The sequence below is a fragment of the Poromitra crassiceps genome (assembly GCF_964638095.1).
Source record: "Poromitra crassiceps genome assembly, chromosome: 7".
In the NCBI taxonomy this organism is placed as follows: Eukaryota; Metazoa; Chordata; class Actinopteri; order Beryciformes; family Melamphaidae; genus Poromitra; species Poromitra crassiceps.
Genome location: NC_139628.1, coordinates 54,687,168 through 54,714,574, shown reverse-complemented (window position 1 = coordinate 54,714,574; position 27,407 = coordinate 54,687,168). Strand labels below are relative to the sequence as shown.

Here is a 27,407-nt window from a genome sequence, read left to right as displayed (position 1 = left end):
AAAATGTATTATTTGGCTTAACATAAAAGTCATTAAAAACAAGACAAAGACCAGAATATAATGACTTCACATCTAACAAACTTCCAAAAGGTTTCAGCTCAACAAGAAAGACTCCAGCTCTCTGCATTTCTCAAAGCAGTGCATCATCATTCGTCACTTGGCATCTTTGCATGGATCACACAATAGGATGGAAAATAATCATATATATATATATGTAATCATATATATAATAATCATATGTATATATATGTAATCATATATATATATATGTAATCATATATATATGCACTTCTACTTCAACAGCATTTTATTTCAGGCACTTGAATCATCTTTCAACATCCCGTTTAGGCCAGCCAGAGGCAGACAATCACTATGCTAACGTCTCATAGTTGTACAGTATACTAGGTGTATATATATATATATATGTGTGTATAAAAATGGTTGTTGGTATGTAATTGTAGTGGGTACTGGTAGCCAGCAGACACAGCAGGTGGTGGTCTCAGCCCTCTAGCTGCTGCTGCAGCATCAGTGATCCGTGACTGGGGTCCTGGTTGTCTTCCCCCGGGGTGCAGGGCAGGCGGCGGTCAGCCGCCTGGACCAGGGAGACTCTGCAGCTCACCGGCTCCACCCGCACCTCGCACCACGCCGGGAAGTCCACCGGCCGATGCACCCTGGACGGGGGGGCAGAGGGAGAGCCCCTTAGCAAGCGAGTGAACACTTCCGTTTCATTTGAGATCACACCAAAACAAACATCACCATTCGGTTCAATATGACGATAATTCATTTGATTATTTCATGTGATTTTGCTGTTATGTGAATCCGAATGATTATCGTGATATTGATTTATTTCAACCAGATCATCCAGCCCTACTTTGTTGTCATCTCGAATCACATGCCATATATATTTGCAGTGTCATGCCATTCAAAACCAAAATCAGCTTTCGTGAATCCCGACACGACGTTTCACTCGGTCTAACGAAGCAGAAATGTTTCCAAATAATAGTCTTTCAGAAGAGCGTCTCTGAAGCTGGCTAAAGCCCAGAGGAACCACGGGCATCCGGATGCCACCAGTTTGTGTACTCACGTCTCGCAGCAACCCACGCCGATGGGGTGCAGACAGGTGCACTGCATACAGGCGTTGTCCATCCACATATCTCCCAGCGAGTAGTGTTTCCCCTCGAACTCGCACAGCCCTGCGACAACAGTCAACGCACACGGCTGTCATAACGCACACTGCTGTCATAACGCACACTGCACACTGCTGTCATAACGCACACTGCTGTCATAACGCACACGGCTGTCATACAAGCTCTTGAGTCAAAATGTGGGTTTTATACATTCAAGCATCACAGTCACAAAGAAATCTGATCGGAAATAAAAAGTCAGAAAACAGCAATGACCTCACTTGAAATGCTCTTAATCGACCGATTTAGACCTATTCTCCTGTTGCACTTAACTTGCTCTGGATAAGACTTGCATCAGCTGAATTCAAAAATACAAACATTCAAAGCGTACAAGACATCCTATAGGAGCATCTCACCCCTGGAGTCGAAGTGGCACTCCGTGGGCGCAGCGGAGCCGCTGGTGGACCACAGCAGAGCCCCCGCCAGCACGGCCAGCACCCAGTTCACCCTGGTGGTGGTGGTGGTGGTGGACTCCATCTTCATCTCCATCTCTGGTCTGGTTCAGCCTCTGCTTTCCCCTCCGCTCTCCTCGCACCCTCATTTATACATCCAGAGCTTTACGACCGCGGCGTGGGGGGTGTGGTCAGCAGTGGCGGCGAAGGGTATCTGGGGGGGGGGGGGGGGGTGCCATGGGGAACAGGGGGAGGCGGTTTGGGGGGGGGGTAGAGAGAGGGGGGGGGGGGGAGTCTGTGTCTTGGCACTGTTTTGACACTCCGGAGATCAGCTCGCCTTGCTTCAGCGGGCATGGACCTCCAAAGTGATAGAAACAATGACACATCCATGACTAAGACGGAAGGGTAAGAGAGAGGTGAGATGGAGGGAGAGAGAGAGAGAGAGGTGAGGTCCAAGGAGAGGAGAAGAGAGAGAGAGAGAGGGAGGGAGGGAGGGAGGGAATTGGCTAATATGATTCATTCAGCCTCTGCTGGCTCTCACACGGTGTTGTAGGCCAGGTTGCTGTACATCGATTGAAGATGTGACTAATACACACAGAAGACACGTGACTAGATCCTGAATTGAACCACACACACACTCGGAGGCACACGCGCACGCACACAGGCGCACGCACACACGCCACACACACACACACACACACACACACACACACACACACGCACACACACACACACACACACACACACACACACACACACACACACACACACACACACACACAGCCATTCTCTCTTTCTAATGTTGAAATGTAGAGTTTAGTTTAAAGGAGCATGTTTTCATCATCAACTACTAGATATAGTTACTAAAAAGCCATCAAATGTGTGACTATTCCAACGAGTTCCCCTCCCTCCGAACGACCAGAGGAGGCACCGCTTCAGCGACCAGGATATTGCATGTTCTTGGTGAGGGGTTCCTGTATGAAGGAAACCCCCAGGGGGGCACGGGGAGAACATGCAAACTCCACACAGAAAGGCCGTTTTGACGACCGTGGGGTCGGTGGGCACTCGAGGACATGCGGACGGGCACGCACTCCTTCAGCGCTCACAGCGTCCCAGGTGGGAATCGAACCCACGACCTTCGAGCTGTGAGGCGACAGCCCCACGAATGCCATTTTCAAGCTCGTTAACGCGATATCTCAGGAATGCCTTGACTGAATTTCATCACATTTGGCTCAAACGTCCACTTGGACTCAAGGATGAACTGATTCGATTTTGGTGGTCAAGGGTCAAAGTTCAAGGTCACCGTAACTCACGAACGCCATTTTCTAGCTTGTTAATGCGATATCTCAGTAATGCCTTGACAGAATTTCTTCACATTTGGCTCAAACGTCAAAGTCTGGACAGACATGGATGTCGACTGCTCACTTGTTGGTGGAGGCATATATCTGTGCGGTCGTTCTAATTTATGCTTTTTTTTGCTGTAAAAAGATGTTAACTTCAATAGTTTTTAGGAGAAGGCTGTGATGGAACTATGGGGGCTAACTCGCTGTGTTTGATGGTCTTATGAAATTTGATCATGTAGTTTGGACTGTCATGTAGTGACTAGATAATGCACACGGATTTGGAACACAAATAAAACTATCTCTAAACCCCCACACAGTCATGTAAAGAAGATAGAGGATAAACCCTCAACTCAGTTTAAACACCTTTTCATTTGGAAAAATAGTTTACCCACCTTATTTCAGTCAAATCTGAATCTTCATGATTTAAATTCACAGTATAGATTAAATGAGGTATTAGCAGAAATACCTTGTCTATACAGTGAGAGAAATGTTACACTCTAAATTTAATTTAATACATAACAAATGCATAATCACAGCATAGATTTGCTAGTTGTTTGAGTTCCCGTTCAGTAAATAATGCCTAAATATGTTTTCTCATGGTTGCCTATGGAAGATCTTCCTTTAAAAAGTAAAAAGTTCATTCGAGAACATTTAGAGACAATCTCTGAGACAAAATGTCCTCTTATCAAAATTGAAAGCTGCCAAGTGTGATGATTTGGTGATGACGACACTAGAGCCTTGAACTCTCAAACAGAAAGCCCCCCCCCCCCCCCCCCCCCCAATTAAAATCCACTTGTCACCAATTAACTGCACGTCCGTGAAGGGCAGAGTAGGCGTGTGACAGGAAAATCCTCATCCTTTGTTTTGAAGAGCGCCTCCCTAGTCGTCAACTCATCGGAAACCAGGGAGTGAACTCGTCGTCATTGTAACTGTATAGGACCCATAGGCTCTGATGAAGCCACCGCCACCCTCGCTGCTGAACATATGGAGCAACATCTGCCACCAAAATCTCTCCAGAATGCTCCAGAGGTGTATCGGAATCAAACATCAAGTCGCAACAAAAAATAATCGGAGGAAGTAAATGAATAAGCAAATTGCCTTCCTAGATGCCCGATGTGAGGTTGGCAAATCGCTGTCGTTGAGTGTATTCTGCTAGGTATTTTGTTGTTTGTTTGTTCTGTGATCCATGTTGCTCCTGTCAATGAATTGAACAGGTCATGCAGCTATGGAGAGGCAACAGTGAGTCATCCACACAGAGAGGGAATGCGGTAGCACCCCTGGCTGTTGAGGGAGACCTATCAACACTCTTCGACTACTGTGGGGATACGCGAGAAAGAGCACGTAAAACACGGCGTGGCGAGGCCCCGGGGCCTCCTCCTCCGTGAGGCCTGAGCACGTTTTTCCTATGATCTCGCACCTCGGACTTCAGATAGTGAGCGGAGTGGAAGGAGATGAGCTAATGTTTTGTTCTGGCCCGGGGAGCGTTACTGCGCTGCGTCCGTGTCAAGTCGCATAGTTGTTTGACACTTTTGACTCGTTTCGGGCGCCGACCCTTCGCGAGAGCTGACATACACAAGGACCCGGTGTCAACCAACAGACCCTTTTCACGGGGGCCATTTTGTGTCGAAAAGGCAGAATAAACACAGGTGCAAGCAAAACACCAATGAGGGTTTCCAACTTCCAATCGTGGAAGATGGAAACCCTCATTGGTGTTTTGCGCCCTGGCCCGTCGCCGCCAGGGTTTGAGAAATACCGAGGTCATTTTAGCACGGAGTGGGGGGCCCAGGGGTTAGAAGATTTTGTCCATTTTAAAGTAAAATACTTCAATCTGGTGCACTTTGAGAGCAAAATTAAGAGGCTAGATCTATAAAGAACTACAGACATCATGTTAGATTAATATTCTCTTTACTGTGCTGTTGCTTTAAAATGATACAAAAAATAAATGTCTCCCCATATAATATAATTTATATTCTGCATACAGAATATGACATATATAATAATAATAATAATATGACATGGCAGAATACTGCTCAATTAAATACAATGGCCCATCTACACAAACATCACTTACAGGGGAGTTACTTACCCATTCACTTCAATAGAACTGTCCCCAAAGTCTAGCCCTAATCTAGCCCCAATGCAAAATGTGAATGTTGTGGTGAGTTATGTCTCTTCCTAATATAGCACACAGAGAGGAAGCAAATGGTTGCATTTCTGATCAACTATATCTCATGTTATTTATGAGGGCTTTAAAACATCAATGACAGATGAATAGATCTGGGGGCCGGGGCTATTTTTCTAAAACAATTTTTCTTTTGTTGTTGTTGAAAATACCGAGGTCATGACCTCGGTGTCCTCAATGGTAGCTACGGACCTGCCTGTGTTTACCCTGCCTTTTCGACACAAAATGGCCCCCGTGAGAAGGGTCTACTCTCCGCATCGCCGGAGCTGAGCTCTCTCCCGTCTCACATGGGCAATGCACACACACACACACACACACACACACACACACACACACACACACACACACACACACACACACACACACACACACACACACACACACACACACACACACACTCTCAATTCAATTCATTTCAATGGGCTTTATTGGCATGGAATTTTATAACAATATTACCAACGCATTAAGGTACAGTGTGTCAGTGTGTGTGTGTCAGTGTGTGTGTGTGTGTATGCTACAACAGAGGATGTAGCCTACTGTACTTTCTTCTGCGGCTAAAGAAGTTAAAAGTGCCAAAGACATAGCACTCCTCTACACCTCCACTATCGATTCCATCCTCACCTGCTCCATAACCGTCTGGTATGCTGCTGCTGCCCGCAAGGACATCTCCAGACTGCAGTGCATCATCCGCCGAGCTGAAAAGGTGGTCGGGTGTAGCCTGCCATCCATTCAAGACCTACACACTCAGAACATGATGGCTGACCACTCCCACCCAGGTCATAAACTCTTAAGGGTCCTCCCCCATGGCATCAGACTGATGTCTTGCAGTACCAGAACCTTCCGTCGCATGGACAGCTTCTACCCAACTGCCATCCGCCTCTGCAGTGAGACCTGAAGGCCATACTCCCCCGCCCCCCCACCCCCCCCCCCCAACGCCCCCTGAGAAATATCTGGCTCTGCAACCCACAGATGGACTTTACTTGACATCTGACCTACATGGACTTTTACATGGTCAATTTACATGGACATTCTCCCACGGACACATCCTCCCTCCCCCATTATAACGCTACATCACTCAAGGACTTACTATAGCCTACTGGTCTGAACATTTTACATGGACTTATCACATGGACATTTGCATGGACTCCACTTTATAAATACACATTTGAAGATTGTCTTTCTGTCTGCTCAACTTTTTTGGATTGCTGTGCATACTGCACAAAGACAAAATTCCCCGTTTGTAACACGTTTACTTACTATGGCCATTAAAATAACCTTGATCGTGAAATGAATGGCGGATGAAATCCCTTGGTTCGTACGGGTTCGTACCATCGACTTATACGCCTAACCCGGACGAGGGCGTGACTTTGGCACTCTTCTATATATCACTTCCTTCTTTGTGCTTTCAGACTCGACAAATCAACCCACGACACCATGATTGACACCGCAGCTTTTCAGACTCGGCACATCGGCTATCGACGTCTTTTGACTGGCTCTAGCTTTGGGCTGCTGCTGACTGTGTTGTTGTGCAGCCATAGATAAAAACATCAAATCATGCCCGCCGGTCAGACAGCCGTCCATATAATGTCGTTACCGTGAATTTAGGCAGCCGAATGCTTCTTTTCAAACGTGTATATAGGCTGGTAACGTCTCTATCCGTCTGGACAGAGTTTAGGCTGGCCGCCGGGGAGTGTGTTTGCACTGATCCGAGGCCTTGTCGCAAACAGAAACAGCATCGCTCGCAAAGTCTCAAATAACCCTTGGGATTTCATGTTTAACACGTCCGCTTTTGGGTAGAATTTGTATTCGCAGTCGGAAGATGGACACCGACAAATTTAACTATGTCTACAGTTGTGACTTGGACATTAACGTTCAACTTAAAATGTAAGTTTTGCTCAGTCTCCTTTGTCACTGCTGTGTTGTAGCGTTAACTCATCTTGTGACTTGACAGGATGCTTTGCTATGCGGCGTTTGTCTGTTGCTAGTGCTAGCTGCAACGGGTTCACTATGGCAGTTGTTTTTCTTACTTTCTCTCGCATATAGAAGTTCCCCAGTAAATGTTTTTTCCCCCTTGGTGTTTAGAGTGACTGAAAACGTCGTTATGACTCGTAACGTGCCCGGCGAGGAGGACTCTAATTTGGAAGCACAACCGTCCTGTTGTTTACATCATGTGCAGCTCATTGACTCCCAAATAATCCGAATATTTAGGTAAACAGTCATGACCTTTCGCTAGCGACCTTTCGCCAGCTTTCTGCCTGTCCCATCATCTCTCTGGATCAAATGTGATGGTTGGTGGTCTGTTGGTTTATCATCGGAGTCACAGCAAGTGTCAGCAACCTTTCTGAATATTGTTATAGCAATAGTGATCTCTATTTATGTTGCACTTGTCTGAAGACCGAGCTTACACCATGCTTTACATAAAAAGCAGAATGAATAGGACAACACGGATATCCAAAATAAACATAACAAAGTCTTCAAAAGACACAAAAGTCCAGATTTATTAAAACCACCAGTGGGTAGTGGGAACAAAGATGTTCAAATTCACCACTAAGACTGATGTGATTGATGCAAACGTTGTTTGCCATTAGAGTGAAAAACTAAAATTAGCTAGAACATTTACACAAAATTAAATTAGTCTTAATTATGGATTTAAAAGATGCTGCTGATCTGGCTAAAAGTAGGGTAATATTGTTGCTTCGTTTAGCATTGGTTAAGAACCGAGCTGCACTTTCTGTACAAGCTCAAGGCAAGAGACTGACTTTTGACCAAGGCCCATGTAGAGGGAGTTACACAAGTCTAAGCGAAATGAGCCAAATCCACAGATGGTTGACTTTGGGCAATTTAATATGCGAGGTAGACGAAGTTCTGCAAAAGAAGTTCAAAAGATTGTAAACTGCTCCACATCTTCATGATGAACTGGTTCACCTGCACAGTTGGCTCCTCCCTCACTCTGTTCCCCTCCCCTCCTCTAGAGGCAGTCTGGAGGGCAAGCGAGAGCAGAAGAGCTACAAGGCCCTGCTGCAGGACCCCATGCTGCGCTTCTCTGGCCTGTACCAGGAGAACTGCTCCGACCTCTACGTTACCTGCCAGGTGTTCGCTGAGGGCAAGCCCCTCGCGCTGCCCGTCCGCACCTCCTACAAGGCGTTCAGCACGCGCTGGAAGTGAGTGCCAGTCCCACCAAGCCCTCTCTTCTCTGTGTTGTTGAATAGAGAGCCGCAGGGATGACGTATTTTTGTAGTCGGAACCAAGCCCCCAGGAATAGCGCTGAAGCCATTTGAACATGGTGGCGAAGCTCTGTATTGCAAGTCACGTGACGCCATGCAGCCCAGAAAGGAAAATTCCCATCCACTTGCATGGGAAACCCGGCAGCTGTTAGACCCAGGGGAATTTTTTCCGGGTGTCACTCAAAGTATAAAACGACTCTTTTAATGATCAACTAATTTTTTATGGGGCATTTTTTCTTCAGAAGCCACTAAGAGCCATATACAGGTGTATTTTCTTCTTGTAATACAATCCATGGGTGGGAGGGGTGGGAGACGTCATGGAATACGTCATGGTACACATGCGCACTTCGCCTTGGGCCGCATGGTCAGGAAGTAAAACCAGGAAGAAAAACCCCCCATGATGGCTTCATGCGCCAGTGAGCAGCCTCCGTTCGAATGCATGGGTGGGCGTGGCACGTCCCCTATCCAGTTCTTTTAATCCATGGTTGGAACCCGGAAGTCCCGGACTTCCGGGTTCTTCAGTGTTTCTGCCTATGGGATTTTTGAATGGGTTTTTGGCACGATGCTTCAAGTAAGGTCTGTGGGCAGGGCAACGCGAGCTTATTCAAACGCAAACCAGTGTTCAGCCGGATAATCTTCACACATGAGGACACATTTAGCCGTTTGCTAGCTAGCCGCCCTTTTAACGGCACGTAAAAGCTTAAAAACTGTTTTGCGGACTCATTCCTGGGGCTCTCTATACCCGTGTTTTGACATGAAAGTGGTCATTCTTTCGTGTGTCTGGGTGATTCAGTGGGTTTGGATCATGTGAGCTATGTGCTTAATACAGCATTGCCGTTTCTCAGCGTTTGTTGCATTTTCTTCTTCCTTCACTCTCTCCTCCCTTCCTTCCCTCTCTCCTCCCTTCCTTCACTCTCTCCTCCCTTCCTTCACTCTCTCCTCCCTTCCTTCACTCTCTCCTCCCTTCCGTCCCTCTCTCCCCCTGTCCTGTGCAGCTGGAACGAGTGGCTGCGGCTGCCAGTCAAGTACCCAGACCTTCCTCAGAGCGCCCAGGTTGCCCTCACAGTGTGGGACGTCTACGGGCCGGGCAGAGCCGTCCCGGTCGGCGGAACCACCGTCACCCTCTTTGGCAAATATGGGTGAGTCTCGCTTTGCAGTAAAGCTTGTGGTTTGTTACTGATGGGATCAAATAGAAGAATTCTTTATTTTCGTACCAGGATGAAAAATACTCTTTGGCTTCAACTCAAGCGCAGTTTAGGGCTGGGCAAATATGGACAAATTCAAATATCACATTTGTTGACCAAATACCTTGATATCGATATTGTGACAGTATTGTAGGGATGACTATTGGTGTTTTCACAGAATATTTACGCAATGACATTTTTTATAAATTGTCGTCCGTAATGTGGATAATATAATGACTAAGTGCGTAAAGGCAAATACAAGAACAGCTAGAACAGTCTGGTAAGTTCAGAAAATGACATCGCTTTACTGTAATGCAGCCTTTAAAACCAGGAAAAAGGAAACACTTAAGCCATATCACGATATTACAATATCCAAAATCTAAGACGATAGCCCTAGTACAGTTAAAAACACGCATTATCATTGGTTCTTTAGAAGTGGAGCAGGTAGGATTTTTATGCAGAAATACACCTGTCTTTTCAGCCTCATAAAGTGGGAAGAGCGTCCCGTCCCCTTTAACGCATTGATACCCGATGCAGCATTTGTGTGTATATCCCTCATTTGTGTGTATCTCTTTAAGACGCGGTTCGCAGTCTTAAAGGGATACACACACAAATGCTGCATCAGGTATCAATGGGTTAAGATAAGATACTGTAGCACTTTATTTGCTCCCCTTTGGGAAATTCAACTCTTATGTGAAACAAGAATTGTCCATCCTCTCCCGCTCTAGCATGTTCCGGCAAGGGATGCACGACCTGAAGGTGTGGCCGGGGGTGGAGGGGGACGGAGGGGAGCCCACCACCACACCAGGACGCACCAGCAGCACCCTGGCAGAGGACCAGATGGGCAGGCTGGCCAAGGTGCGGGGTAGTCTCTCTCTCAAAGCCAGTCTCTCTCTCTCTTCCACGATCCTCGAGTGCTCCAGAGACAGTCTGTACTTCAGCCCGTTCAAATTGGGCCAGAGGAAGTTGTCCTCTTCCAAAGAGGTTCGATATCGGTATTATTCGACCAATCGCGACACATCATGTAAACAAGACCGAGGCAGGTGATTGGAGAAATTAGCGCATGTCCCGCCTAACATCGGTTTTGAGCAACTTTCTCCTCTATGAAGTACAGACGGGTAGGTGGGAGCGTTTGCTAAGGTGCGGGGGGCTCAGGCTTAAGGATCTGTGTGAGATGGGTCTGGAGTTTTGTGTGAACTAAGTGTGTGATTGTGTGCGTGAAAGCCAGGGAGAAGGACAGGTGGAAAGAGGGAAGAATAGAGGTTAAGCAAGTGTATGAAAGAGACTGTGTGTGTTTGTGTGTTAGAGACACACACATACGTGTGTGTGTGTGTGTGTGTGTGTGTGTGTGTGTGTGTGTGTGTGTGTGTGTGTGTGTGTGTGTGTGTGTGTGTGTGTGTGTGTGTGTGTGTGTGTGTGTGTGTGTGTGTGTGTGTGTGTGTGAGAGAGAGAGAGAGAGGAATCCTCCTGTACGAAGCCCTGTCTAAACCATCGTCTGTTCCAGGGCCCTGACCTGGAGGTACTCAGTGATGTGAGTACAAGAGGAGGAGTGGCCACTGGGAATGCGGAACGTGTGTGTGTGGCGGTGTTGTAGTACTCGAGGACCCGGACTCATTTTCAGGACTCGTCGTGACTCGACTTGGACGTGAGCACTGATGACTTGGACTCGAGCAGTTATCCATTCGGATGACATGTGGAGTCACGCTCATGTTCAGTAACTTCTCTGGTAGTCTCGCTGGCCAGCCTCCTCTCCCTTCCGTCCGAGGAGTCTGGCGCCGCAGGTCTCCATAGTGGGATTGCGATGGGCGGCGCTTAGCGGCAGTGCTCTTTGAAAATTGTTTCAAACAATCCAACTTGCCGTTTTCAGCCTGTAGCAACGAGCTAGCATGTAGGTTTCTGCCGTTAGCTTGCTAGCTAGTTAGTGTTGTTGTTTTCACTGCGGCGGCAGGGCACTATTTACAGCGACACACAGGGAGGAGGGAGCGGAAGCCGCTCTGATTGACATGGTCGGAGCCAATGACAGAGCAATAAGCCGGGAGCGGACATCCGGCTGCCACCGAAACAGTCGCTCCAATGGGAGAGCAGAGTAGAGCAGGGGAGGGTTTATCCCAGTTATGGAGACCTGCGGCGCCAGACTCCTCGGACGGAAGGGAGGGGACGCTGGCCAGCGAGACTACTTCTTTGGTGACTCAGACTTGGACTCTGACTCGAGATGTACTGACTCACTGGACTACAACACTGGTGTGTGGTACTGTATGTTTGTGAACCAGACCTTGGCCAGACAGTATTTGCAAAGAACTCATTTTCTTTTAACCTGTGTGGCCGACACAGATGGACGAGGGTTAGCGCATCACGACTCTCAAACATAGAAAAGTATGCTAAATTAAGCTTCAAATGAATTAACCCGTACCGATGTACCATGTGGAAACCCCCACCCATCTGGCACCTCGGTAGGATCAAACGAAACCATACAATACATTTGCGAACACTTTTTTTGACCCAGGTCTGGTGTGAAACACTTCCTGTTTCCTGTCCAGGTGTACTGTATGTCTGTGCTCTTGAAAGTATCACACACATTCTTGGACTTTCTGCTGTTGTTGCTGCGTGTGAGTGTATTAAAGGTGCGTTCACACCGACCTATTAAAGTTTTTCGCTGGCATCGAGTTTACATACAAAGTCAATGCAAACGAGCGACTGAGCGTATATTCGCCCGGGAGAAAAATCGCTGGGCGTCCGAGCGACAGAGACAGAGCGATAGGGCGAAAATTTGCTCGTCGCCCGAGATGAAATATCCCAACTCGAGCGAAATTTCGCTGCCATCAGTCGCTCGCTGTTCAACGCTGATTGGCTGCCGTGTGAGAGTGAGTCAAGGATCACACTGGCTTGGAACAAACCGCTGGTTTATTGTGTGGCAACAAACCGCATTGACGGCTGATTGACAGGCTGACAGCTGACATGAAGTGAAGTCTGTACTACCGGTATAGACCTCGCGTTAGGAGCACGCTGATAGGCTTAGCTTGTAAACAACTACGGTGGCTCGTAGTGGACAAACATCAGACATTGCGTAACGTTATAGCCCCCAGATGTCCGTCAATTCTTGTGCCTGTTGACGAGCGATTTAAACACAGCGACAGAGCGATTCCAAAGGGTTGAATACGGAGAGAAAAATAAATATCTCGGTGTGAACACAGCTTAAGTGTGCATGGACGTGATGTATATGAGGACACACGGATATTATTGTCAGAGTATCAGGATATAATGTCCTTTTGAATTTTGAGGTGGGTGGGGCTGTTAGGGACTATATTTAATTTGAACATTACTCGGTGTGTCCTAAGGATGGATTGGTTTGTTTTTTTAATGATTGGATTCCTAACACACACTGACTGACTACGCTTTGATTTGTCACATGACCAGTGGATACCTAACACACACTGACTGACTACGCTTTGATTTGTCACATGACCAGTGGATACCTAACACACACTGACTGACTACGCTTTGATTTGTCACATGACCAGTGGATACCTAACACACACTGACTGACTACGCTTTGATTTGTCACATGACCAGTGGATACCTAACACACACTGACTGACTACGCTTTGATTTGTCACATGACCAGTGGATACCTAACACACACTGACTGACTACGCTTTGATTTGTCACATGACCAGTGGATGTCATTAAATCCCTGGGCATAGATTACCGCAGGGATGACGTATTTTTGTAGGCTTACACAGAAATCGCCGCCATGCTGGTTCGTAAGGGGAAAAGGCTATGTGTTTTTATAATTGGGATTTCGGTTAAATGCATGAAATAAGGTGTGTGGTTAACACAAGCTTATGGGAGTGGAAATTTGTGTTCAGCAGCAGGATAATCTTCACAAACGAGGACCACTCTTATGACTTTTGAAGCGTTTTCTGAAAATCGTGTTTCAAAGAGAGAGAAAAAAACGCATTTATGCTTCAAAAGTCATAAGAGTGCTCCTCGTTTGTGAAGATTATCCCGCTGAACACAAACTACCACTCCCATAAGCTTGTGTTAACCACAGACCTTATTTCCTGCATTTAGCCGAAATCCCCATTCTGAGATCCCATAGTCTTTTCCCCCCTAAGAACCAACATGGCGGCGATTTGCTACTTCCGACTCCTTCCTGCGGGACTCTATTTGTAGGCTGCTGCCAGTTCATAAACAGTGGAATACTAACTCTTAACCAACTCTTAACTCTTCATGGCCGAGTCTGTGCTTACACCCACACTGACCCTCCAGTCTGTGCTTACACCCACACTGACCCTCCAGTGGATTGGCTGCTGAGTGTGTGATTGACAGATGCCGAATTGGCTGCTGGCCACTCTAGTTGTGCATGATTGGTCCAGCTGTCTGCACATCAACTACCGTGCTGTAACCAACTCTGCTGCAATTTTTATTTAAAAAAAAATATTTCAATGAACCATTTTCTCTCTGCCTTTTCTGTGTATCCTTCCCTCCGCTTCTCTTGTCTCTCTCCACCCCTGTCTTTTCTCCCTCTCCATCTCCATCCAGCTAACGAAGGCCCATCGGCAGGGCCACATGGTGAAGGTGGACTGGCTGGACCGTCTGACCTTCAGAGAGATCGAGATGATCAACGAGGTGAGTCCACGTAGCCGGGGGGCATTCTTTCCCCACCTCCTCGAAATAGAACCTGTGGATTTAATTAGGGGTGGGAATCGTGGAGTAACTCTCGATACGATATGGTCACGATACTTGGCCCTCGATAACGATATTATCACGATACAGCGATTCTGCGATAATCGATATATTGGAAGAAATTTAACCTACGATACATCACGATATCTGTGTAACTGAAGAGAAAAAAATACCCCTCAAAGGCAAGAAGCAGGTATTATGTATTTATTAGCAGAATTGACATGAACTCTCTCAGAGTTCACTCACTCACTCATACCATTTTCGATACCACGGAGGAAAAGTTACACATTAAGTCTTTGTATTATTATTATTAAAACAAGAAAACCTATATAACCTACCTACCTATATAATTTCTAAAAGTAGATATTAATGATCAAACATTTCCATTCATGTAGCCTACAGTATTTATGTTTTTGTTTCAACTCCAAAAATAAATAAACGCCAACTTGAAACTATGTTTCAACTACCACACACAGCATAATATTTTAGCCTGTTTATTAAAAAAAAAAAAAAAAAAAAAAAAAATATATATATATATATATATATATATATTTTTTTTTTTTAAATAAACATATCGATACTTGGTGCCAGTGTATCGATAACGTATCGCAAGTGGAAATATCGCGATATTTTGTCCCACCCCTAGATTGAATCTCTGATCTCGCACGGGCAACAAGTCTTACAAGATGCTGAAGAAAAGCCACTTCACCAGACTCGAGTACAGAGCAGTCACAAGTGTGTAGGTGAAGACGCCAAAAGCGTTTAATGTGCGCGCAGTTCAATGACTGTGTTGTTCTCGTAGGGAAATTGATTTGCACGCATATTTAAAATCTTTAAAAGGCATTGCGGCAAGAGTACACAATCAACATAACTCTGTTGCACAGCATCGTTTTGACCAAACACAGCACACACTCAGGCCATGTTCACATTACAGGCAAATCTGATTTGCTGCTAAAGTCATTAATCATCATTAGCTTGATTGGTTTCCCAAATCTGATTTGGGAGTGTGTCCGCACTGCCACAAATCTGATTTGGGCAAGTGTTCAAGTCAGATCTGTGTGTCCAGATACAATGAGCCAACATACAATGTTTCTGGCAGTGTTTGCATGTCTGCTCTCTGCTCTTCAAGTCCCGCCCCCCTGCAAAACACACTCTCAAATCTGATTTGGGTCATCAGCGCATTGAAGTCACATCAGTCGAAAGCAGATTGGAAACTACCTCCATATGTGGTTTGGGACAAGTGACGCAAATCAGACTTGGAGCGTCCAGACTCATAAAACCAATCTGGATAGAATCATTAATAGGTCATTCAAGTTCACAAATCAGATTTGGCCTCCTGGTCTGAACATGGCCTCGGAGTCTAGGCAGTTATAAAACCGTTCAGAAGCGATTACAAACATGACGTGGAAAATCCAGATTAGTCTTGGTTGGACTAGTCTGCTGATCTGGACAGAATGCAGTTATGTAGGGATTCACTAGGGATTTTTCCAAGGACAATGATGGCTTGTGTGGTAAAATGACTACTTTTAACTGTAGAGAAATTAGATCTAGCCTGCTATTACTCCTCCAAGAGTTAGGGCTCACTGTGCACTGCAGGCACAGTGTCCTGGGAGGACCTTGAGGTCAGTGGTTATAACGCTTCATTCACACAGACAACCTACGCCTTGCCTTGCCTCAACCCACGCCTACGCCGAGCTGGGCGTGAACCTGTTACACGCTTTTGCGATCACACCGCACGCCTTTTGCACGCGAACCTGGAGCCGAGTCACAAGCGCCTCTCCTCTCTCCCGACTGTATTTTTTCACGTGTTGTCCAGAATTGTCATGGGTAGCCTCTAGGTAAAATAAATCGGATATATTTAATGTTCTATTGATGCTGGATATGTATAACCAGGTCTGACTATAGTCGGACATTTTAGAGAGGTGATCTTGCAAGAATAGGCTATGTGCTGGCAGCCTGGCACAACAACATTGTCCATCTTGCTTCTTCGGTTGCTATTCTCTCTCATGAAGATTTGTTTGCCGACGGGGAGAAAGCCCCACATGATAGCCACCCGTCAATCTCTCTGTCTCTCTGCTCAACATGTTGTAGTAACTCCATTTTATTTTGAAATTCAGTTGACTTTGCAATTTCCGACGGATATTGTGCGTTTTTCTTTCATGGCTTGACAGAAGAAGCCTGCCTGCACGCGCCTTGTCGGCTTCAAAATAGAACTCACGCCTATTCGATAAAATCGGCAAGGCACAGGCAAGGCGTGGGTACACGCAGGGTTCACGCTCAGGCGGCCGGTGTACACAGCCTCGTTGACTAAAACGGACGCCTATTAAAAAGCGTGGGTAAAGGCAAGGCGTAGGCAAGGCTTGGGTCGCCGGTGTGAAACCAGCCTAAAAGCTCTCCTCGTCTCTAGCTCGGGGTCATTGCGAGCTCAGGACGACAGGGGTACTAAGCAGTAAGGATCCGGATCCGTTTTGGACTTTTGTTTTCTGTAAATAAATCATTTTTGCAACTTTAACGCTAGTATATTGGACTTATTTAAGGGTAAATGAAACTTGTCTGGGCCATTCATTTGTCATTCTACACACAAGTGAGTACTTTGAATGACTTTGCAAATAACTGAGTTGTCTTCTGACTGCATGTCTGTGTCTCCACAGAGTGAGAAGCGCAGCTCCAACTTCATGTACCTCATGGTGGAGTTTCCCCGTGTCAAAACAAATGAGAAGGAGTACAGTATTGTCTATTATGAAAAGGTATTTCCGCCTTCATAAGCATATGGCTATGATGTTAACATGTCACACACACTCATGATGGCAGCCTGCTGGGGATTCGGTGACAGCGTGTTGTTCTCTCGACTTCCTCTCCATTCAGGATGGCGACGACGCATCGCCCGTTCTCACCAGCTGCGACATCGTCAAAGTCCCCGACCCACAGATGTGCATGGTGAACACACACACACACACACACACACACACACACACACACACACACACACACACACACACTGTGGACATGATGTGTTTATGATGGCTTTGCTATTGCTGATAATTTAGGCAAACAGTTTAACATTATGTGAATTTCCTGTTAATTTGTCAACTGTACACATTTACTGGTAATTTGTATAGTTTCACCTAGGTTTTTGTATAATATGAAGTTTGCAGTACTAAGACGTTCTCTGGCCTCACTACAGGAGAACCTAGTGGAGAGCAAGCACCACAAACTGGCCCGTAGCCTCCGCAGCGGCCCGTCGGACCACGACCTGAAGCCCAACGCTGCCACGCGTGACCAGCTCAACGTCAGTAACTAGTCCCTCCAGGGTTCTGTTCAGGACCCACATGTCACTGAGCAGCTCAACGTCAGTAACTAGTCCCTCCAGGGTTCTGTTCAGGATCCACATGTCACTGACCAGCTCAATGTCAGTAACTAGTCCCTCCAGGGTTCTGTTCAGGATCCACATGTCACTGAGCAGCTCAACGTCAGTAACTAGTCCCTCCAGGTTTCTGTTCAGGATCCACATGTCACTGACCAGCTCAATGTCAGTAACTAGTCCCTCCAGGGTTCTGTTCTGGATCCACATGTCACTGACCAGCTCAATGTCAGTAACTAGTCCCTCCAGGGTTCTGTTCAGGACCCACATGTCACTGAGCAGCTCAACGTCAGTAACTAGTCCCTCCAGGGTTCTGTTCAGGACCCACATGTCACTGACCAGCTCAACGTCAGTAACTAGTCCCTCCAGGGTTCTGCTCAGGATCCACATGTCACTGACCAGCTCAATGTCAGTAACTAGTCCCTCCAGGGTTCTGTTCAGGACCCACATGTCACTGACCAGCTCAACGTCAGTAACTAGTCCCTCCAGGGTTCTGCTCAGGATCCACATGTCACTGACGTATGCAATAAGACACGAGAGGCCGTGCTTTGTAGGGACTAGTAAATGTTATTCTTCTGCGATGCAATATAGTTCTTTAAGAGTTGCAAAACAACATGGTTGCTAAGCGAGAGTGGTGGTGACTACTGTGGGATTGGCATAATATGGGACGTGCATGTGACTCAGCTAATCAGAACTCGGGACTAGAACTACATATTTTAAAATGCAGAATGAATGTTTAAGAAGCTCAATTGGGGAACTTGGACGTTCAGGGTCAGAACAGATTTGTCAAAGGAAGGACATCAAGGTGCTTCAACTTGCAGATCATTTATAGAATAAGGTCAATACATTTACAGCTCAGTTGTTTGCATCATTGGCTGTTTGTTTTCTGCAAGTCAAAGTGCCTTGATTGCCTACATCTGAGCTATCTGCCTCAGCACTTCAATGCCATGTTGTGCACCAGTTTGAGTCTAGTGTTTCAGTTAAGTGTGAACGCTCAAATTGAAACTACTGTCCGTGTGTGTGTACCCACTACAGATCATAATGAGCTATCCTCCAACCAAGCAGCTGAGCTCTGAAGAGCAGGACCTAGTGTGGAAGTTCAGATACTACCTCACCACACAGGAGAAGGTGGGTCATGCTGCTAGAAGCTGCTCTTCCCTGCCTATAGAGACACTGCGGAGCGCGCCATCATTCAGAAACCACGCCCAAAACGGGGGGAAACAAAAACTCTCGTCCAATCCTGGCGTTCTCCTATGTATGTCGCGTGCATGGTCGGGTGTTGCACACAAAGATCATATATACAGAAGATGAACACTCCAACTTACTTCCTTGACGGCAACATCCACATTTTCCTTGTCGCCAATTCTCAATGGCTTCCTTGTTTTCCTCGGGAGTACAAAAAAACTTTTAACTGGCGATTTTTCACATTTGTTGTCTGCGCAGCCCCACCACACAACAGCTTTTCGCTATGTTTAATTCAAGGAATATGATGCTGGTGTGTGGAAGTGAACGGAGATTTTCCCCCGTGATGGGCGTGGCCTATTTCATGCAGTGTCTCTATAGACCCATTTCACAGCGACGGTTTTCCGGTGGTAAAGCAGGTGTAACCAATACCATCAATGATGGTTCCATTTCTAATTCTATTTAGGTGTTCCAGTGCCAGGGCCCTCATTAATGTTATTGGTTTCACCTGCTTTACCTCCTGCTTTACCGCCTCAAAACGGTTGCTGTGAAAAGGGCCTATTTCTGTTCTGTTCTGTCATGTTCATTCACATCACTAAGGTAGTGACTCTATTGTCTGAACGTTGAGTGTCAAAATTAGGCTATCCAAACAAAATGTGACCCAGCTTTCTCTCCAAGGTTTACTATATTTAACTCCCAGTGGCTAACAGTGTTGGGGGTAACTCATTACAAAAGTAACATATTACATGTAATATATTACTTTTAGCAGTAACTCAGTAATATAACTTATTACTTATAGGATTTCAGTAATATTATACCAGTTACTTTGTCAAGTAACTCAAGTTACAAATTGAGTTACATTTGATAAAATCAAAGCACATATTTAAAAAAGATACAATTATTTCCTAATCAGACTGTGTTTTTATGCAAATAACCACTATAGATGACAATAACAAAAGAAAAGAAAAACATTTAGAATTTTGGATTGTTTACACTGATTTCAAGGCGGTTGAAATTATTTTTCTGGATGGTTCCGGGGCGGTCATCAATGTCATTCTGCTGCTGCTGTTGTTTTGGTCAAAGTAATGCAAAAGTAGTGTAATAAGTAATGAGTTACTCTACACAGAAAGTAATATTGTAAAGTAACTTATTACTGTCAAATGAAAGTAATATGTAGTATATTACATTTTGAAAGTAACTTGCCCAACACTGGTGGCTAATAATATATAATAATAATATAATATAAGAATAATAATATAAGAATATAATAAAAATAATATAATACATTAATAATATAATTATATTATATTATATTATCATCATATCCTCCTGTCGCCCCAGGCGCTGGCAAAGTTCCTGAAGTGTGTGAACTGGGCGCTGCCCCAGGAGGCCAAGCAGGCCCTGGAGCTGCTGGGGAAGTGGAGGCCCATGGACGTGGAGGACTCCCTGGAGCTGCTGTCCTCGCAGTTCACCAACACCACCGTCAGGCGCTACGCCGTGATGCGCCTGGAGCAGGCGGAGGACGAGGTAGGCGAGGGGGTCAGGAGTGGCGATGACTGTGCAACTTTATTTTTCGGAAGAGCTTTCATGTCCTGAGCTAGATGGCCACAAAGTCTACCAGATTAACTCCTATCTAAGTATTTTACTGTTAAATTCAAGGTTTGAAATTGGTGCCTACTGATCTAGCCTAATATTTATGTTACAGACTGTATGTACACATAACTCAGTGTTTTTTGTGTATCATAGGCAAATTAAGGCCTTGTTGACAAAGTGATTATGCTTTCGCGGAGTAGATCTTTTATATTTTCTGTGATATTGAATGATAAACTTAACCCCAAAATGGAAAGGCAGCATTTTGGAAATAGGCCGTGTTGGGACCCATGAAAAAGTGCTTAGAAAATGAGTTTCGTTCCCATGTCATGGGCACTACTCATTCAATGCATTTTTTCATAGACAATGCCCTTCTGGACTTTGGGTTAAAAGTTCTACTCATAATATCCTGCAGTATTTTGTCACCAGCCAGAAATGTATAAACAGTTTATAACCAAAAAACGAAAATCTTGTGCTGCTGTTTTTGCTTGTAAAATGTGTTTTTGGCAACACAAAATCTTTCTCAAATGTCATAAATGCTAAAATGCATATACTTAACATCTGAAACAAGTATTGGTGCCTTTAGTTTACTCATGTGAATTTAGATCATGAAATGTAGCATATTTGTTAAAGAATATGCTTCAACTTAAGTGTTTGCCACACAGTACAATGAAACCTCCACAGTAAATTGTGCCAAAAGCTTATGTTTCATACATAGAAAATGTCTCAACCTACTGTGTAATGAAAGGTAGAAAAGAAAATCAGGGCACCTTGGACCAAAATGGCAGAAAATCTATCAAAATGTTACCACGCCCCCTAAATTGGAATAATGCAAAAAATGGACAAGACTAAAAATTAAAGTACTAGAGGTCAGAATTATTACAACATATGGTATGAAACATTTATTCAAGTACCACAAAGTGTCACAGCATCTGTCATTTTACACCCCCCCCCCCCCCCCCCCGCCAAGGAAATATATGAAAATACAAAATAGCATACAAATGCATCACAATAAAACCTTCTGTTGGCTGTGTAAGTAGTCTGTGCTGTTTGCATTTATGCATTGCATTTAACTGGATGTAGGCAGTGTGGCAATTCTTTAACAATTTAACAATTTAACAATTAACATGGTCCAGTTCTAGCTGATCAGCAAGTTCAACACTTCGCTTCAGAATAGTGTTAACTGTTGACATCTCTGTCGGTGAAGCCTCAATGACTGGAAGATAATACAGTGCTGACTTAGGTAGAGTGGCATCACTTTGTAGCATTGTGTGGAAACCTGTCCAGCCTGGTACTGTACATGCTTCAGCATCTGTGTTCTTCACTAAAACATATGCCAGTTCTGTTTTGGCAGCAGACACAGTGTTCAACCTGTACGTTTCCACCTGCAATGGAACACTTTCATCCTGAAGCAAGTTCTGTGGCCCTTGTCTTTTAGTCTGTGGATAGTGTTGTAGCGGGATGCTAGGAGGTGCTTTGAATGTGTAAACTGACTTCGGCAGTGGCTGTCTGTCTGGTCTAGACATTGTTTCAACAACAGAACTTTGTACCATAATGCCATTTGTATGGTGAGTAGTTCCACGACCTGACAGTGTCTCCTCCCCAAAATCGATGTTATCCCACACCAGTATGGTTGGTGCCTTCTTTGAGAACCCCTTAGGGATTTTGTCTCTGCCCTCTAGAAGTTGTAGTGACGCTAGGCTAGTGTCTAGACTGACAACTGTGTTCCATGAAGCACAGTGTCCTAATCTGTTCAGTAGTGACAGAACATTGGATGAACCTGTTAAATGGCGAACAGTTAGACCAAGACACAGTGACTTAGGCGTCTGCTTCCGACCTTTAGAAGCAAGATACACAATGTCTTGACAAACAGATAAAACTTTTAGGTTCACATCTTCAGGAATATCAACATAATGGTCTAGTGTTGGTTCCTCTGTTGCACCTATAATCCAGGAAATCACATTGAATAGTTCAACTGGCACAACAGATTTTGCGTCAGAAACATTCAAATCCTCTGCTGTGGGAGGCCAGGGGCATTTCATCCCGGGAGTTTCATTCACAAGTCTCTTCAATATCAGTCCTGCACTGTACAGTGTCCTTGTGTGCTCTGTAGTTTGTCCAGATGTGTGTTCATTGTCACTTTCAGCTTGGCTTACCTCGGTTGACTCAGTTGTTGTCGTGTCTGATGGATGCGGTAGCCTGTCTAACAGTGTATCTGCTGATAATGTTTCAACAAAAACCAGTTCGGAGATGTTGCGCGTTGCAGGGCTGTGAAACACCAGCTGGGGGAAATCACGGGCCAACCGCTTTTTCAGTTTATCCTGCCTGCAAAATGAAAATATAGAAAAAGACCAGCACAAATGTATAAATAAAGGGATTTTTTTCACAATGAGAAACAAATACATTAAAACATACTGTCAGCCTTTCTTGTGAGCGAATAAATCAATAAAATGGAAACTTTTCAGTATGAAAGAGGTTCTTTTTTGTTTACTGAACTGTCAAGGACACAGTTACCTGTAGTCTGAAGCATCAATATCCTCATTCTTCTTAACGATGTCTATGAACTTCTTCCTTAGTTGGTTCATTTTCAGGATTTCTTGTTTATCGATAATCCTTTGACGGATGACTCGTTCGCAGAATATCTTGTAGCTGGCAGGAAAGGGTTGTTGTTCATTTCTGAAAACACACACACGCAGACAAAAAAATACTTAACATGTGCAAAGAGGTCTGCTGTCAACATTGTATCTAAAGACAGACAAAATAGTATTTGTTGTAGGTCAAAGCCTTACTTTTGAAATGTGCAGTGTTAATGCAATGTAATAACTCACACTTCATCTGTGGTTGCAGTAGCTATGTGTTGCCGTAGACTTTGACAAGGACCTTGTGTATTCTCTGTAACAGGACCTGTGGTAACGCACTTCCAGAGACACACAGTCTTTGTCTTTGATATGCAAAAGAACGCTAGAGTCTTCCTTCTTCTCAGCAGCCTTCCGCAACTGGCCTGAAAACAAAAAAAAGTTATAATCAGCTTTACTGTCAAATCACACATTTTATCATTAAAAAAAAGTGGGTGACATTTGTTTTTGTATCTTTTATCCATTGTATTGTTATTACAAGAAAAAAGAGGGGGGGGGGGGGGGGGCAAGGAGATCAAGGCAATAAAAGAAAATGCTCCCTCTCTCTGTGGGTGTGTGTGTGTGTGTGTGTGTGTGTGTGTGTGTGTGTGTGTGTGTGTGTGTGTGTGTGTGTGTGTGTGTGTGTGTGTGTGTGAGATAGAGAGAGAGAGGGGGGGGTCGCTTACCTGCAGACACTGTCTCTGCTTGTGAAAGTTGATCCTTCTTCCGTTTTCCACCAACAGTAATATATTTGTCCACCTTTTTACAAATGATGCAGATGGCTGGAAGGACAGGGCCAGCAGAACGGACGGGCAAACCTGTCCGAGACCGAAGTTTCTTTCGGGGGGTTTCAGACGTGGCTCCGTCGGGGCCGATGCTGTCCGAGGCTGCGGCTGCATCTGGTTCTTCTTCTTCTTCCCCCTGCACCATCTGTGTGCAGCGTTTCTCAGCCAAACCCAAACGTCTTTTACAAATAAAGCGACGGTAACGGTGAAATCCAGCGTCCTCGGGAACATGGTCAAAATCCACGTCCACGCAATGTTTAAAAGTTTCAGCGATAACTTTACTATCGCCGTCCAGACAAAGCCACTGTTTGACGACAGACCTGTAAGTGTCCCACCTTGTCTGGGTAAAATCCTGCACGTCCTCATTCTGTACTGACAAAAAGTGCATATAGCATCGTTTGGAGTCCTTTGATTCCCGGCTTTTACGCACTTTTTTCAGCTGTTTTGGTTTCTTTTTCCCCTCTTCGCTGCTTGAACTGGTGGTCGCCATGGCTCTAATGTTATTACGGCAAGGGAATAAAGCGGCTACGCGATTGGTCCACGTGACCAAAACCACACCACTCCCCTTGCACAGATTAGTACGCCTAGTAAGAAATAGTGCCGTCTTTGACCACTGATTATAAAAATACTGCAGGATAACACGAGTAGAACTTTTTTATTTGTACTTTCTACCTATAGATCTCTTTTATGGAGAAAAAAGTGTGTAGTGCCCCTGCCGTGGGAACGGAAGTAAACGAAAATGCTAGTCACAATATGGCCTAAAAGAAACTTATCCCATCCTCTACCATCACTATAATCAGGCCCTTCTCTCCTCTCTGCAGGACCTGCTGATGTACCTCCTCCAGCTGGTCCAGGCCCTGAAGTACGAGAACTTCAGCGACATCCAGGGAGGCCTGGAGCCAGCCAGCAAGAGAGACAGCCAAGGCCTTGGAGAGAGCTCCATCCTGGGGGACCTGGACAGGTCAGTGCTTGGATGGGACATTACAAACAGCTATTCTGAACGTTTGGAGCGTCTTCTCTGTTCTAAAAATAATTTTGGCACGTCAACTTTGGCAGCTGTGGCCAGTGTATAAAAAGTTATTTTCCTGCCTAGAGGTCCAAAGCTTTTATCTTAACAGAGGTGTGACAGAGAGAGGACTGAAATGTTTGTTGTGGCCGCACAGATTCTTTTTTTTACTTCCTGGATCAAAATTTTCCACTAAACTGTATTAGCCCAAATCCTCCCATGCTGGAAGTGTATATTCTGCAGTCTTTCAGGAAGCATTGTGAAAGCGTGGTATGAGTTTACTGGCTGAACTGTCTGCAGATCTACACTTCTGGCTGGGATCTTGTGCCGGTGGCCTGAGGCAGAAAACGGCAACTCTTCACACTTGTTAAAGGAACAGCTCACCCTAAAATCCAAAATACATATATTCCCTCTCACCTGTAGTGCTATTTATCCATCTATATCGTTTTGTGTTAGTTGCCTGAGTTTTGGAGATATCGGCCGCAGAGTTTCTGCCTTCTCTCCAATACAATGGAACTGGATGGCAGTCGGCTTGTGGTGCTCAAAGTGCAAAAGAAATACATTTGATAAACTCAACAGAAATGTCTCTTTCCAGAAATCATGACCCTGTTGCTCAAGATAATACACAGACCTCGTTATGAGCAGTTTCATGGAGGAACTATTTTCTTTTGACCGAACTACACCTGCTAGCTGCTAGCTAGTTTCTACATGAGACTGCAAAAGAAAATATTCCCGACATGAAACTGCTCACAACAAAGTCTGTGCATTATCTTGAGTAACCGACATGATTTCTGGAAAGAGACGATGCTGTGGAGTTTATCAAATGTTTTTTTTGGTGCTTCGAGCACCACAAGCCGAGTGCCATCCAGTTCCATTGTATTCAAGAGAAGGCAGACATCTCTACGGCCGATATCTCCAAAACTCAGGCAACTATCCCAAAACGATATAGATGGATAAATGGCGCTACAGGTGAGAGGAAAAATATGTATTTTGAATTTTAGGGTGAGCTGTCCCTTTAAACTAAACTAAAAGCGAACCACGCAGACACACTGTCCACACCATCTCATCCATTTGACTAGAATCCCACTTATTATTCAAACGGCCATGTTGTTCTGACTGATCTTCATTGACAGTTTCTTGCTTATTTTGCTGTTGGTCTTTGCGTAGTTCCCAGATCTTGTCTGGCCCGTCTGTGCCCTCCCCGGCGCCGCAGAAATGCAAGGAAGGAGCGGACAGCGAGAATCTAGAGGTAAGAGAGATGGGTTGTTGGTAAAGTGAACCACAGTGCACAAGAGATTCAAAAACGGTCTCACAAGGGAAATATTCATGGCAGACGAGGCTTGCCAAAAAACAAACAAACGAACAAAAAACTTAAAATCCCACCAGATAGTATATGGACAAACGTCATGATAAGACCAGACAGAAAGCCAGTCAGTGCTAGAAGTCTCTCATTTATTCGTATTCCTGCTACACAGAGAGAGGAAAAGACAAGTGGGAAATCATGCTGATTTGAACACATCCCTGCTTCTAGATCTCAATTCAAACCACGAATTCTTAAATCATCATCATCAATCTGGCCATGTCAACCTTTACATGAATTATGTGATTGTCTTTGCTGTAACAGACTGTAAAATACTAACATGCATGAAAACAAAAGTTCCATAGGAAGCCATGCGTGTGTGTGTGTGTGTGTATCTATATGAAGTGTGTGTAACAGTGTGTTTACTGTGTCTTCTAGCAAGACCTGTGCACCTTTCTCATCTCTCGCGCTTGCAAGAATTCTACGCTTGCGAACTACTTGTACTGGTGAGTACAACCTTTTACAGTGTTTCTCTCTGACTGTGTGTGTGCGTATGCATGCGCGTGTGTGTGTGTGTGTGTGTGTGTGTGTGTGTCTGCGTGTGCGTGCGTGCGTGCGTGTGTGTGTGTGTGTGCGTGCATGCATGCGTGTGTGTGCGTGCGTGCGTGCGTGTGTGTGTGCGTGTGCGTGAGTGTGTCAGTGTCTCAGTCGTGTAATAGAGAGGCAAAGTGGAACGTCACTTCCTGCTTCAGCAGCACTGTACCAGAGATTTTCATCCGCCATTTATTTTCCCATAGACATTTCGTAAAATGCTTATAAAATAGTTGTACTTCGTTGAACCAAACGGTTCAGCTAACGTTCTAATCGGGAGAGACCATAGAACATTTCACTCGGACCAAAACTTAAAAAAACATAATCGAAAAAATATTTTCTTTAAACCCGCATTTTGTTTACGTTTTGGTCCCGGTGAAATGTTATTCGATCTCTCCTGTTTCTAAATATATCTGAACCGTTTGGTTTGAACCAGTAAAACTATTTTTATACGCATTTTACGAAATGTGGATGGGAAAATAAATGGCGGATGAAAATCTCTGGTACAGTGCTGAAGCAGGAAGTAGGCGGTCACTTTGCCTCTCTATTGTGAAACCTACTTCCCTTGAAGGAAAAACACACCCTATGCAGCATTCAAGCGCATAAATCGTTAAGAAATCGTTATGATGCGTGGTGGACGCAGAGTGTGTGGGAGATTTGCACTCTGTGTGAGCCTGAGATGTCAATGCTGGGGCGTATTTGCTCACTCCTGGCCAACCCTGGTGCTGCGTAGGTGGGCGCAGGGCGTGTTTTGCCTTCAAGGGCAGTGGGATCCATAATAA

General features: G+C 45.1%; 2 protein-coding genes across 2 annotated transcripts in view; one reads left to right on the top strand and one right to left on the bottom strand.

The window, feature by feature from the left end:
- Positions 1 to 499: 499 nt before the first annotated feature.
- On the bottom strand, positions 500 to 1,673 carry msmp1 (microseminoprotein, prostate associated 1; the record flags this gene model as incomplete). The annotated part of the gene is made up of 3 exons (XM_083640212.1): positions 500 to 671; positions 1,085 to 1,193; positions 1,541 to 1,673. The coding sequence occupies 3 exons, from the start codon at positions 1,671 to 1,673 to the stop codon at positions 500 to 502; spliced, it is 414 nt and encodes a 137-aa protein (XP_083496338.1).
- A 4,945-nt stretch (positions 1,674 to 6,618) lies between these two features.
- The window catches only part of pik3c3 (phosphatidylinositol 3-kinase, catalytic subunit type 3), a 37,632-nt gene continuing 16,843 nt past the window's right edge, over positions 6,619 to 27,407 (top strand). The window contains exons 1-13 of the mRNA XM_083640677.1: positions 6,619 to 6,985; positions 8,074 to 8,262; positions 9,321 to 9,464; positions 10,238 to 10,367; positions 14,052 to 14,138; positions 16,847 to 16,942; positions 17,061 to 17,132; positions 17,380 to 17,484; positions 18,592 to 18,684; positions 20,080 to 20,265; positions 24,550 to 24,689; positions 25,902 to 25,983; positions 26,473 to 26,540. Of these exons, the coding sequence (XP_083496803.1) occupies positions 6,921 to 6,985; positions 8,074 to 8,262; positions 9,321 to 9,464; positions 10,238 to 10,367; positions 14,052 to 14,138; positions 16,847 to 16,942; positions 17,061 to 17,132; positions 17,380 to 17,484; positions 18,592 to 18,684; positions 20,080 to 20,265; positions 24,550 to 24,689; positions 25,902 to 25,983; positions 26,473 to 26,540 (1,457 nt within the window). The 5' untranslated portion in view covers positions 6,619 to 6,920. The remainder of the gene's footprint in view (positions 6,986 to 8,073; positions 8,263 to 9,320; positions 9,465 to 10,237; positions 10,368 to 14,051; positions 14,139 to 16,846; positions 16,943 to 17,060; positions 17,133 to 17,379; positions 17,485 to 18,591; positions 18,685 to 20,079; positions 20,266 to 24,549; positions 24,690 to 25,901; positions 25,984 to 26,472; positions 26,541 to 27,407) is intronic.